The following is a 13,154-nucleotide window of genomic DNA, read 5'->3' as shown; positions in this document are numbered from 1 at the left end:
GCATGCCCTGAGCTCCTGAAGTGAGCACTACTTAATAAGGATTGCACACTTCTTTCAATTTCCGCCTAAAATGACATATCCAAATCTAACTGCCTATAACTCAGGACCTGAAGCAAGCCATTTGAAAGAAAACACTTTGAAGTTTGTGGAAATATGAAATTAATGTAGGCGAATAACACATTAGATCTGGTAAAAAAATTATACAAACAAAACAGGCGTTTCCACATTTTCCCCCCATCATCTATGAAATGTAAGAGAAAGGTCATACATTAATATAGGAGTGTAGGTGTCATTTCGATTTTGGCCACCAGACGGAAACTAACCCTGTTAGCCAAGTAACAGGTAAGGTCAGAGTTTAGGTTAATATCACAATTTGTTTACCCTGCTGTCTACCATTTTGTTCTACCATTTGAGGACACCAAATATTTTTTTCTGGATTTCACAATTTTAACAAAGAATTTCCAAATCCTGGGTTTTCCATTGCATGGCAATTGTTACAAGGGTGTGTAATGTGGGAAAGTTCTCACTATGAGGTACTTAAAGCACAGACCTTGTGCAGTCAGAAAAATAGACTGAAGCTGAGCAAGACCTTCTTGTAGAGTTTCTCCTTGAGTGAAGCATCCCCTTGGGCTTCAACATGAAGACAGCTATTCTTCTGCTTACTGTAGTCCTCATAGGTAAGACTATTTGATCAATCCATTGCGATAGCTATCACATTGTCATATGGGTTAAATATATCAAATCAAGTAGCTGGTCAGCTCACACATGCAATTTGGTTCTGGGTGCTGTTGGTGTTCAATATTATTTGGGCATTTTAAAGGTCCAATGCTGTTTTTCTTTTATCTCAATATCAAATAATTCCTGGGTAATAATTAAGCACTTTATTGTTATTTTTTTTTAAATAATTACCATTTTAACTGAAAACAAACTTAACTAAATGCAATTTCTCAGGCTGTTAAGGTTTTCTTCCGTCGAAGGAGAGGCGGACCAAAATGCAGCGTGGTTATTTCGATACATCTTTAATGAAGATGATAAACACGAACAATACAATAAACGTGAAAACCTAAACAGCCTTATCTGGTGCAAACAAACACTGAGACAGGAACAATCACACACGAAACACTCAAAGAATATGGCTGCCTAAATATGGTTCCCAATCAGAGACAACGATAAACACCTGCCTCTGATTGAGAACCGCTCCAGGCAGCCATAGACTATTCTAGACAACCCCACTAACCACAATCCCATGACCTACAAAAAACCCAAGACAAAACACACCACATAATTAACCCATGTCACACCCTGGCCTGACCAAAATAATAAAGAAAACACAAAATACTAAGACCAGGGCGTGACACAGGCAAACATTTTGCTAGTACTGTCTGGGAGTAATCTGAGAGAGGGGCTTATTTGGAGGAGCTTGATGGGCGGAATGTGTAACCTGAAAACAAGCTGTTAATGGCCGAGAGGGAAAACTCTTTATTATTGGTCTATTAACTTATCAAAACATGTATTTAAATTGTACTTTATTTAGCACTCTCTTGTCATCAGTCTTTAGGTGTTATTGTTTTTTCTCTCACGTTCAGTATGCGTCCCATGTTTGTTCTTTTGTATCTGTTCATTATTAAAACTCACCTTCTGCACCTGCTTTCTGACTCCCGGCGTATACATTAAAAGATATATACACTACCATTCAAATACAATATACACTACAGACTCCCAGTCCTCTTTCTATTCTGGTCAGTGCTCTGCCTAGAAGGCCAGCATCCCGGAGTCACCTTTTCACTGTTGACGTTGAGACTGGTGTTTTGCGGGTACTATTTAATGAAGATGCCAGTTGAGGACTGTTTCTCAAACTTTCGCCTCTTTCTATTCTGGTTAGAGCCAGTTTGCACTGTTCTGTGAAGGGAGTAGTACACGGCGTTGTACGAGATCTTCAGTTTCTTGGCAATTTCTCGCATGGAATAGCCTTCATTTCTCAGAACAGGAATAGAGTAACGAGTTCAAGAAGAAAGGTCTTTATTTGTGGCCATTTTGAACCTATAATCGAACCCACAAATGCTGATTCTCCAGATACTCAACTCGTCTAAAGAAGGCCAGTTTTATTGCTTCTTTTAATCAGAACAACAGTTTCAGCTGTGCTAACATAATTGCAAAATGGTTTTCTACTGATCAATTATCCTTTGAAAATGATAAACTTGGATTAGCTAACACAACGTGCCATTGGAACCGTTTCCAGCTACCAAAAAAATTGTTTTCTAAGTGACCCCAAACTTTTGAACGCTAGTGTATATAAAACACAGGAAATCACCTTTTTGACAGCACTGCCCCTTTAATATGAATGCCCTTTAGTTAGTTTAGTGGAAAAGAATATCAGCATAAAAGGGTTTCCTCCTCAGTCAACTTATCTGTTGTCCATTTAATCTCTAGCTGTGTTGCCAGAGTGTGATATGGCCAAGTTTGGTCAACTGTGTAGCGAAAATTCCAGTAACAGGAGGAGGACAGAGGACAACTGGGGACAAGGACAGTATGGAGCAAGCAGGTATGGCAAGTTAATGTATCAGTTTGGTTTAGCTTTATTTGACTGTCCGCAATTTATGTCATAATTTAGTTGGTAAGATGGTAACCACATAATAAATATTTCTAAGAACCAAATAGTACAATAATAATAATATCAATTTGATCTGAGACCCCTGCTCTGACTGTACACAGTACAATACTCACAAAACAACAAGTGAAAACATACCATAGTGGTCTGATTGAGAGACTGTGAATGCTTTGTGAATTCTTCTGCATTAACCCCTTCCAATCTCTATGTCCAGAACAGACCATGTGCATGAGGGCATTGACATCGTGTGTAACGACGGGGCCACAGTGTACGCTCCATTTGACGTGAAACTCAGCGGCAAAGTGACAGTGTACACAAACCCGAAGAAGGCAGCCATCAACGATGGGATCAACCTCAGTGGGGAGGGTCAGTGTCTACCCTGAATCATTTATTTTAATACCCTGGAAGGAGATCAATAGTCTATCCTGAATTATTTGTTTTAATTCCCTGGAAGGAGATCAATAATACTGTAAATGCTATGCCTATTTTAATAATGCATCCCAATATAATGACTACTGTTTCACTGAGGTAGAGTACACATCGGCAACTAACGTGTCATGGCAGAATGAAATGGAAGAATATATGGCAAATTCATTGATTGACAGGTTGAATGATTGATTGAGTGACTCACACTGTGATTTTCTTTCTTGCAGGTCTGTGCTTTAAGCTGTTCTACGTGAAGCCTGACAGTTACTCTGGGGTGGTGAAGAAGGGCCAGAGGATTGGGACCCTACTCCCCATGCAGAGTGTCTACCCAGGGATCACTTCTCACGTCATCTAAATGATCACAATGATAGGCCTTACTGTGTGAAAACAATTATTTATCCTTTTTTATTATTGTATGAAATACATAAATGTTGTAAACTTCTGAAAGTACATTTTACGTTCATTCTGTATTGGAGTATAAACATAGCTTAAAGGGATAGTCCACCCGTCATGAATTGATCATATTCTGACCTCTTACCTTTGTGATACTCCCACAACAAACAACGTGTTGAAGTTTCAAAGAGCTCAACATGACATGTATAATTGATATGGGTTACTGGTTATACACTCCTATTCACTTCCTTGTTTATCTACATTAAACACATATCAGATGTCTTACGATTGATACAAGGATATCAAGCAGCAAACCCCTTATGCTGCTGTTATTGTTTTATGGGAAGTACTGGAGGCACGTGAGAGATTATAAAGCTGTCTACAAGACAACGGTCTCTGGCAATAATTATGTTTACATTATATTCATAGATTAATTGTTACAAGAAGGTGCCAAGTAGTGTGTGCGTGACCTTTGGCAGTGTTTACACAGTCATCCTATGAACCCAATTCTATATATTTTTTATATACAATATTTTTTTCTGACTGTCCACACTTACTTTTATGTGACCCATATCAGATTTGCACATTTACGCTGATGTAGCCTTTGAAGTATAATGCAGATTTAGCATGCACTTTTTGGTGGTTGTCATGGTAATGGCAGATCAACAGGCAGTTCAGTTATGATATTTTGCCCAATTATTGTCAAAAGAGCTGATCTGATAGGTTAAAATAGACATTTGTGGGAAAAGACCAGAATTGGGCTGACTGTGTAAACACAGCCAATATTCTATCAAGATTGAGAACCACATACGAATGTGATATGAATCAGACCTCAAAAGATCAGATTCCATGTATTTTTTGGTGTTTAGACATTAGGTGTGTTTGCACAGATCTTTTGACCAATCAAAGCATATCTTTGCCAATAATTTGGTCTCCTGTATAAACGCAACCATAGTTTCCCACAATTTTTATTTTATTTCACCTTTATAATATCCTCTTAAGGTATAGGGGGCAACATTTTCACTTTTTGGATAAATAGCGTGCCCAATTTCAACTTCCTGCTACTCATGCCAGGAATATAAGATATGCATATTATTAGTAGATGTGGATAGAAAACACTCTGAAGTTTCTAAAACTGTTTGAATCATGTCTGTGAGTATAACAGAACTTATGTAGCAGGCAAAACCCAGAGGACTAACTGTTCAGAATTTTTTTATTTTTTTTGCCTCGGACTGTACCCTCAGTTGTCTTTGCCAAGGGATATTTGATAGGAACCATTTTTCAGTTCCAACCACTTCCACTGGATGTCACCAGTCTTTGGAATTTGGTTCAGGTTATTCATTTGTGCAACGAAGAAGAAGCACATCCTGGAACAACGTTACACTATTGAGAGTTGCGCAAGACGTAAAAAGGAGCATGGTTTGTTTACTTGCTGTATTGAATGCAGATTGCCCTGTCTACAATTTGATCGATCATTAATGTTTAAAAATACCTAAAGTTGTATTACAAACGTAGTTTGAAATATTTTAGCAAAGTTTATAGGCAACTTTTGAAATGTTTTGTAGTGACGTTGCGTTTTTGTAAGCTGATTTGTTTCTGGATCAAACGCGCTTTATAAATTGATATTTTGGGTATATATGGACGGAATTAATCGAGCAAAAGGACCAATTGTGATGTTTATGGGACATATTGGAGTGCCAACAAAAGAAGCTCGTCAAAGGTAATGCATGTTTTATATTTTATTTCAGCGTTTTTTGTAGCACCTACAGGGTTGAAATATGCTACCATCTTTATTGACATTATGCTATCATCAGATAATAGCTTCTTATGCTTTCGCCGAAAAGCTTTTTAAAATCTGTCATGTTGGCTGGATTCACAACGAGTGTAGCTTTAATTGAGCATCATACATGTGTGATTTAATGAATGTTTGATTTTATATCATTATTTGAATTTGCCGTGCTGCATTTTCCCTGTTTTTTTTTCCATACCATAGGCTAGTTGAGAACAAGTTCTCATTTGCAACTGCGACCTGGCCAAGATAAAGCAAAGCAGTTCGACACATACAACAACACAGAGCTACACATGGAATAAACAAACATACAATCAATAATACAGTATAAAAATCTATATACAGCATGTGCAAGTGAGGTAGGATAAGAGCGGAAATGCAATAAATAGGCCATGGTGGTGCAGTAACTACAATATAGCAATTGAAACCTGGAGTGATAGATGTGCAGAAGATGGATGTGCAAGTAGAGATACTGGGGTGCGACGGAGCAAGATAAATAAATACAGTATGGGGATGAGGTAGATTGGATGGGCTATTTACAGATGGGCTATATACAGGTGCAGCGATCTGTGAGCTGCTCTGACAGTTGGTGCTGAAAGCTAGTGAGGGAGGTTGGAGTCTCCCGATTTAGTGATTTTGCAGTTCGTTCCAGTCGTTGGCAGCAGAGAACTGGAAGGAGAGGCAGCCAAAGAATTGTCTTTGTGGGTGACCAGTTGTCTTTGAGGGTGACCAGTGAGATATACCTGCTGGAGCGCATGCTACGGGTGCTACGGGTGGGTGCTGCTATTGTGACCAGTGAGCTGAGATAAGGCGGTGCTTTACCTAGCAGAAACGTGTAGATGACCTGAAGCCAGTGAGTTTGGCGTCGAGTATGAAGCGAGGGCCAGCCAACGAGAGCATATTGGTCGCAGTGGTGGGTAGTATATGGGGCTTTGGTGACAAAACGGATGGCACTGTTATAGACTGCATCCAATTTGTTGAGTAGAGTGTTGGAGTCGTTGAAGTCAAGAATCGGTAGGATGGTCAGTTTTACGAGGGTATGTTTGGCAGCATGAGTGAAGGATGCTTTGTTGCGAAATAGGAAGCCGATTCTAGATTTAATTTTGGATTGGAGATGTTTAATGGGAGTCTGGAAGGAGAGTTTACAGTCTAACCAGACACCTAGGTATTTGTAGTTGTCCACATATTCTAAGTCAGAGTGGTCCAGAGTAGTGTTGCTGGACGGGCGGGCAGGTGCAGGCAGCGATCGGTTGAAGAGCATGCATTTAGTTTTACTTGCATTTAAGAGCAGTTGGAGGCCACGGAAGGAGAGTTGTATGGCATTGAAGCTCGTCTGGAGGTTAGTTAACACAGTGTCCAAAGAAGGGCCAGAGGTATACGGAATGGTGTCATCTGCGTAAAGGTGGATCAAAGAATCACCAGCAGCAAGAGCGACATCATTGATGTATTCAGAGAAGAGAGTCGGCCCAAGAATTGAACAATGTGGCACCCCCACAGAGACTGCCAGAGGTCCGGACAACAGGCCCTCCGATTTGACACACTGAACTCTATCAGAGAAGTAGTTGGTGAACCAGGCGAGGCAATCATTTGAGAAACCAAGGCTGTTGAGTCTACCAAAAATAATGTTGGGATTGACAGGAATCTCAGATGATACGAAAGAGAGGTTGAACAGGCTAGCAGTAGGGGTTGCAACAGTTTCGGTAGATCATTTTAGAAAGGGAGGGTCCAGACTGTCTAGCCCGGCTGATTTGTAGGGGTCCAGATGTTGCAGCTCTATCAGAACATCAGCTGACTGGATTTGGGAGAAGGAGAAGTGGGGGAGGTTTGGGCAAGTTGCTGTGGGGGGTGAAGGGCTGTTGATCGGGGTAGGGGTAGCCAGGTGGAAAGCATGGTCAGTTGTAGAAAAATGCTCATTGAAATTCTCAATTATAGTGGATTTATCAGTGGTGACAGTGTTTCCAAGCCTCAGTGCACTGGGCAGCTGGGAGGAGGTGTTCTTATTCTCCATGGACTTTACAGTGTCTCAGAACCTTTTTGAGTTTGTGCTACAGGATGCAAATTTCTGCTTGAAAAAGCTAGCCTTAGCTTTCCTAACTGCCTGTGTATATTTGTTGCTAACTTCTCTGAAAAGTTGCATATCACGGGGGTATGCAGAACGCCACAGGATGTTTTGTGCTGGTCAAGGGCAGTTAGGTCTGGAGATAACCAAAGGCTATATCTGTTCCTGGTTCTACATTTTTTTAATGGGGCATGCTTATTTAAGATGGTGAGGAAGGCACTTTTAAAGAATAACCAGGCATGCTCTACTGACGGGATGAGGTCAACATCCCTCCAGGATACCCAGGCCTGGTTGATTAGAAAGGCCTGCTCGTTGAAGTGTTTCAGGGAGCGTTTGACAGTGATGAGGGGTGGTCGTTTGACCGCAGACCCAATACGGATGCAGGCAATGAGGCAGTGATCGCTGAGATCTTGGTTGAAAACAGCAGAGGTGTATTTGGAGAGCAAGTTAGTTAGGATCATATCTATGAGGGTGCCCGTGTTTACGGATTTGGGGTTGTACCTGGTGGAGGGCTGTTGATCGGGGTAAGGGTAGCCAGGTGGAAAGCATGGCCAACAGTAGAAAAATGCGTATTGAAATTCTCAATTATAGTGGATTTATCAGTGGTGACAGTGTTTCCAAGCCTCAGTGCACTGGGCAGCTGGGAGGAGGTGTTCTTATTCTCCATGGACTTTACAGTGTCTCAGAACCTTTTTGAGTTTGTGCTACAGGATGCAAATTTCTGCTTGAAAAAGCTAGCCTCAGCTTTCCTAACTGCCTGTGTGTATTTGTTGCTAACTTCCCTGAAAAGTTGCATATCACGGGGGCTGTTCGATGCTAATGCAGAATTCCATAGGATGTTTTGTGTTGGTTAAGGGCAGTCAGATCTGGAGAGAACCAAGGGCTATATAATTTCCTGGTTCTAAATTTCTTTAATGGGGCATGCTTATTTAAGATGGTGAGGAAGGCATTTTTTAAATAACCAGGCATCCTCTGCTGACGGGATGAGGTCAGTATCCTTCCAGGATACCCAGGCCAGGTCGATTAGAAAGGCCTGCTTACTGAAGTGTTACAGGGAGTGTCTGACAGTGATGAGTGGAGGTTGCTTGACCGCAGACCCGTTACAGATGCAGGCAATGAGGGAGTGATCGCTGAGGTCTTGGTTGAGAACAGCAGAGGTGTATTTGGAGGGCAAGTTGGTTAGGATGATATCTATGAGGGTGCCCGTGTTTACGGCTTTGGGGTGGTACCTGGTAGGTTCATTGATAATTTGTGTGAGATTGAGGGCATCAAGCTTAGATTGTAGGATGGCTGGGGTGTTAAAACTTATTGATTGTAGGGGGCAGTATTTTCGTTTTTGGCAACAAAAAAAAACGTACCCATTTGAAACTTCCTATTTCTCAGGCCCAGAAACTAGAATATGCATATAATTGTCAGATTAGGATAGAAAACACTCTAAAGTTTCCAAAACTGTCAAAATATTGTCTGTGAGTATAACAGAACTGATATTGCAGGCGAAAACATGAGGAAAATCCAACAAGGAAGTGCTGTTTTTCCTGAAAGCTCTCTGTTCCATTGGATGCCTTGCCTCCATATAAAGAGATATCAACCAGATTCCTTTTCCTATGGCTTCCTCAAGCTGTGAACAGTCTTTAGACATAATTTCAGGCTTTTATTTTGAAAAACGAGTGAGAAAGAACCCATCGCGTCAGTGGATGGCTGGGTGCCAGCAGAGTTTTTCATGCGCAATAGCCATTTTCTCTCTCTCCCTATGGAAGAAGCTACATTCCGGTTGACATATTATCGATTATATATTGTAAAAACAACCTGAGATTTGATTATAAAAAACATTTGACATTTTTCTACGCACTTTACGGATACTATTTGGAATTTTCGTGACTGCTCGAGCCTGTGGATTTTTGAACATAACGCGCCAAACAAATGGAGGTATTTTGGATATAAAAATAATCTTTATGGAACAAAAGGAACATTTATTGTGTAACTGGGAGTCTCGTGAGTGCAAACATCCGAAGATCATCATAGGTAAGCGATTTAATTGATTGGTCACGAAAGTCAGAAAGGCAATCTACTTGGCTGCTAGCTGTTTGCAATATTTTGTCTACTGAGAGAGATGTTCTTACATAAACGCTTGTTATGCTTTCGCCGAAAAGCTTTATTGAAATCTGACATTGGATTAACAACAAGCTAAGCTGTGTTTTGCTATGTTGCACTTGTGATTTCATGAAAATTAAATATTTTTAGTAATTTAATTTGAATTTGGCGCTCTGCAATTCAGCGGCTGTTGATGAAAATTATCCCGCTAACGGGATGGGTGTGTCAAGAATTAAGCATGTTCCAGTTTAGGTCACCTAGCAGCATGAGCTCTGAAGATAGATGGGGGGCAATCAGTTCACATATGGTGTCCAGAGCACAGGTGGGGGCAGAGTGTGGTCTATAGCAGGCGGCAACGATGAGAGACTTGTTTTTAAAGAGTTGGATTTTTAAAAGTAGAACTTCAAATTGTTTGGGTACAGACCTGGATAGTAGGACAGAACTATCTCTGCGTTAGATTGCAAGACCGCCCCCTTTGGCCGTTCTATCTTGTCTGACAATGTTGTAGTTAGGGACGGAGATTTCAGAGATTTTGGTGGTCTTCCTAAGCATGTAACATAATAACGGTTATCTTTTATGTCACCCTACATGTAGCATGATAACTGTTATATTTTATTTCCCCCTACATGTAGCATGACTATATTTTACATCACCCTACATGTAGCATGATACCTTATATTTTATATCACCCTACATGTAGCATGATGACTATATTTTATATCACCCTACATGTAGCATGATAACTGTTATCTTTTAAATCACCCTAAGTGTAGCATGATAACTGTCATCTTTTTTATCACCCTACATATAGCATGATAACTGTTATCTTTCATATCACAATACATGTGGCATGATAACTGTTATCTTTTATACCACTGTCGTGTCTTTGGCTATGCCGGATTAAGTGATATGACATGCTATTCTATAAAATAATTTTTCGTAATTAATATCACCTGATTGAGCTAATCATGTAAATGTACTTAACTAGACCTCTGAGACTATCACAGTGCAGGTGCATTTATACGGAGACTTGATTACACACATGTGGATTGTATTTATCATCATTAGTCATTTAGGTCAACATTGGATCATTCAGAGATCCTCACTGAACTTCTGGAGAGAGTTTGCTGCACTGAAAGTAAAGGGGCTGAATAATTTTGCATGCCCAATTTTTCAGTTTTTGATTTGTTAAAAAAGTTTGAAATATCCAATAAATGTCGTTCCACTTCATGATTGTGTCCCACTTGTTGTTGATTCTTCACAAAAAAATACAGTTTTATATCTTTATGTTTGAAGCCTGGAATGTGGCAAAAGGTCGCAAAGTTCAAGGGGGCCGAATATTTTCGCAAGGCACTGTATCTTCTGAATAAAGTCTAAAAGACCTAGTAATATTTTACATCAATAGCAGTAAATATCAATCGTCATCTTACTTCAGTCTCATCTGAAAGTTGTAAATTCTTGGTTATCTGCACGAACCCTGGCTAACAATTTGAATCAGCAATACAAAATTGGGTTTAATTATTTATATTTCTAAATACCTAACTAATCACACAGAATTACACATACACATAATTAAATCATAACTTGATTACGAATTACGTCATAAAGGAAAACGTCCCTAGCGGGCAGAACAGATATGACAGCTAGTTACACAAAAGAAAAGGGGCTGGGTTTGAGTAAAGGAGCGGGAAGACTGAGGGACACAGGGAGAAGCTGTGCTATCGTAAATACAGTATCTTATGCATTCTAAATTACCGCCCATTTTGAAAAGGAAAATGCAATAAATATTTACTCTGAGCTGCGCTTCGGTAGGTTGGTGGTAGATGGAAGGCCGTGTTGACCAACCAAGTCCTTTGAAGAATGTCTCTGGTTGTCAATTGGAAACGTTGTCGTAACGTCGTTGTGTGGTAGACGGGATACTCTGTCTGTTCCTTCCTAACCGTCATTGGCATCTGCTGTTGCTAACTCAACGGCTAGGAGGTATCACTTCTGTAGTGAATAAGAGTTAAAAGTTCATACCATTCGCAACCGAAGCTCGTGCTGATGTTGGCTTCGTTCTGTAGTTATTATCTGAACCATTCTGACATAGGACTGTCGTCCTCACATCATTGGAACAGGAAGTTATGTTGTCGTCAAGGGCTTATATAGGAAGGGAGAGGAGGGCGTGTTTGAAAAGTTTTACAGCCCATGTCCCTTCACACAAACTAAAAGTCAATCTCTTAAAATGTCATTTTCGTTCTATTATCTACAGTTGAAGTCGGAAGTTTACATACAGTTAGGTTGGAGTCATTAAAACTTGTTTTTCAACCACTCCACAAATTTCTTGTTAACAAACTATAGTTTTGGCAAGTTGGTTAGGACATCTACTTTGTACATGACACAAGTAATTCTTCCAACAATTGTTTACAGACATATTATTTCACTGTTTCACAATTCCAGTGGGTCAGAAGTTTACATACACTAAAATTCCAGAAAATTATGTCAAGGCTTTGGAAGCTTCTGATAGGCTAATTGACATCATTTGAGTCAATTGGAGGTGTACCTGTGGATGTATTTTAAGGCCTGCCTTCAAACTCAGTGCCTCTTTGCTTGACATCATGGGAAAATCAAAATAAATCAGCCAAGACCTCAGGCCAGGAAAAATATTGTAGACCTCCACAAGTCTGATTTATCCTTGGTAGCAATTTCCAAATGCCCGAAGGTACCACCTTCATCTGTACAAACAATTTAAAAAATATATTTTACCTTTATTTAACCAGGTAGGCAAGTTGCAATAGGCTGAGAGAGGCTGGACTGAGGGCTTGTAGGCCTGTTGTAAGGCAGGTCCTCACCAGACATCACCGGCAACAATGTCGCCTATGGGCACAAACCCACCATTGCTGGACCAGACAGGACTGGCAAAAAGTGCTCTTCACTGACGAGTCACGGTTTTGTCTCACCAGGGGTGATGGTCGGATTCGCGTTTACTGTCGAAGGAATGAACGTTACACTGAGGCCTGTACTCTGTAGCGGGATCGATCTGGAGATGGAGGGTACGTCATGGTCTGGAGCGGTGTGTCACAGCATCATCGGACTGAGCTTGTTGTCATTGCAGGCAATCTCAACGCTGTGCGTTACAGGGAAGACGTCCTCCTCCCTCATGTGGTACCTTTCCTGCAGACTCATCCTGACAATCATGACAATGCCACCAGCCATACTGCTTGTTCTGTGCGTGATTTCCTGCAAGACAGGAATGTCAGTGTTCTGCCATGACCAGCAAAGAGCCCGGATCTCAATCCCATTGAGCACGTCTGGGTCCTGTTGGATCGGAGGGTGAGGGCTAGGGCCATTACAAGAAATGTCCGGGAACTTGTAGGTGCCTTGGTGGAAGAGTGGGGTAACATCTCACAGCAAGAACTGGCAAATCTGGTGCAGTCCATGAGGAGGAGATGCACTGCAGTACTTAATGCAGCTGGTGGCCACACCAGATACTGACTGTTACTTTTTATTTTGACCCCCCCATTTGTTCAGGGACACATTATTCCATTTCAGTTAGTCACATGTCTGTGGAACTTGTTCAGTTTATGTCTCAGTTGTTGAATCTTGTTATGTTCATACAAATATTTACACATGCTAAGTTTACTGAAAATTAACACAGTTGACAGTGAGAGGACGTTCCTTTTTTTGCTGAGTTTACAAACTGATATTTTGGCATACTGTTGTATTTCGTACTGTTCTTGATAGCTTTTTCATGTTCTCCATATTGTGGTTTGATATTTCAATGGAGTTTCAGAGTACCGATGAACAGA

General features: G+C 40.6%; 1 protein-coding gene across 1 annotated transcript; it reads left to right on the top strand.

Moving 5' to 3' along the window:
- Positions 1-572: 572 nt before the first annotated feature.
- LOC110489472 (leukocyte cell-derived chemotaxin-2) lies at positions 573-3,470 on the top strand. The gene is made up of 4 exons (XM_021562174.2): positions 573-677; positions 2,431-2,542; positions 2,823-2,974; positions 3,262-3,470. Exons 1-4 carry the CDS (start codon positions 638-640, stop codon positions 3,387-3,389), a joined length of 432 nt encoding a protein of 143 aa, XP_021417849.2. The 5' UTR covers positions 573-637; the 3' UTR covers positions 3,390-3,470.
- The last annotated feature ends 9,684 nt before the right edge of the window (positions 3,471-13,154 follow it).

This window comes from Oncorhynchus mykiss, chromosome 14, assembly GCF_013265735.2.
Source record: "Oncorhynchus mykiss isolate Arlee chromosome 14, USDA_OmykA_1.1, whole genome shotgun sequence".
NCBI lineage: Eukaryota > Metazoa > Chordata > Actinopteri > Salmoniformes > Salmonidae > Oncorhynchus > Oncorhynchus mykiss.
Note: the sequence above shows the minus strand (reverse complement) of the source record. Positions and strands in the feature narration are given on the sequence as shown.

Excerpts from the sequence above, each read along its gene's own strand:
- LOC110489472 (XM_021562174.2), top strand. The coding sequence starts at position 638 with ATGAAGACAGCTATTCTTCTGCTTACTGTAGTCCTCATAG. Across the intron at positions 678-2,430 it reads GCTTACTGTAGTCCTCATAG|CTGTGTTGCCAGAGTGTGAT; the intron begins GTAAGACTATTT and ends TTTAATCTCTAG. Across the intron at positions 2,975-3,261 it reads GATCAACCTCAGTGGGGAGG|GTCTGTGCTTTAAGCTGTTC; the intron begins GTCAGTGTCTAC and ends TCTTTCTTGCAG.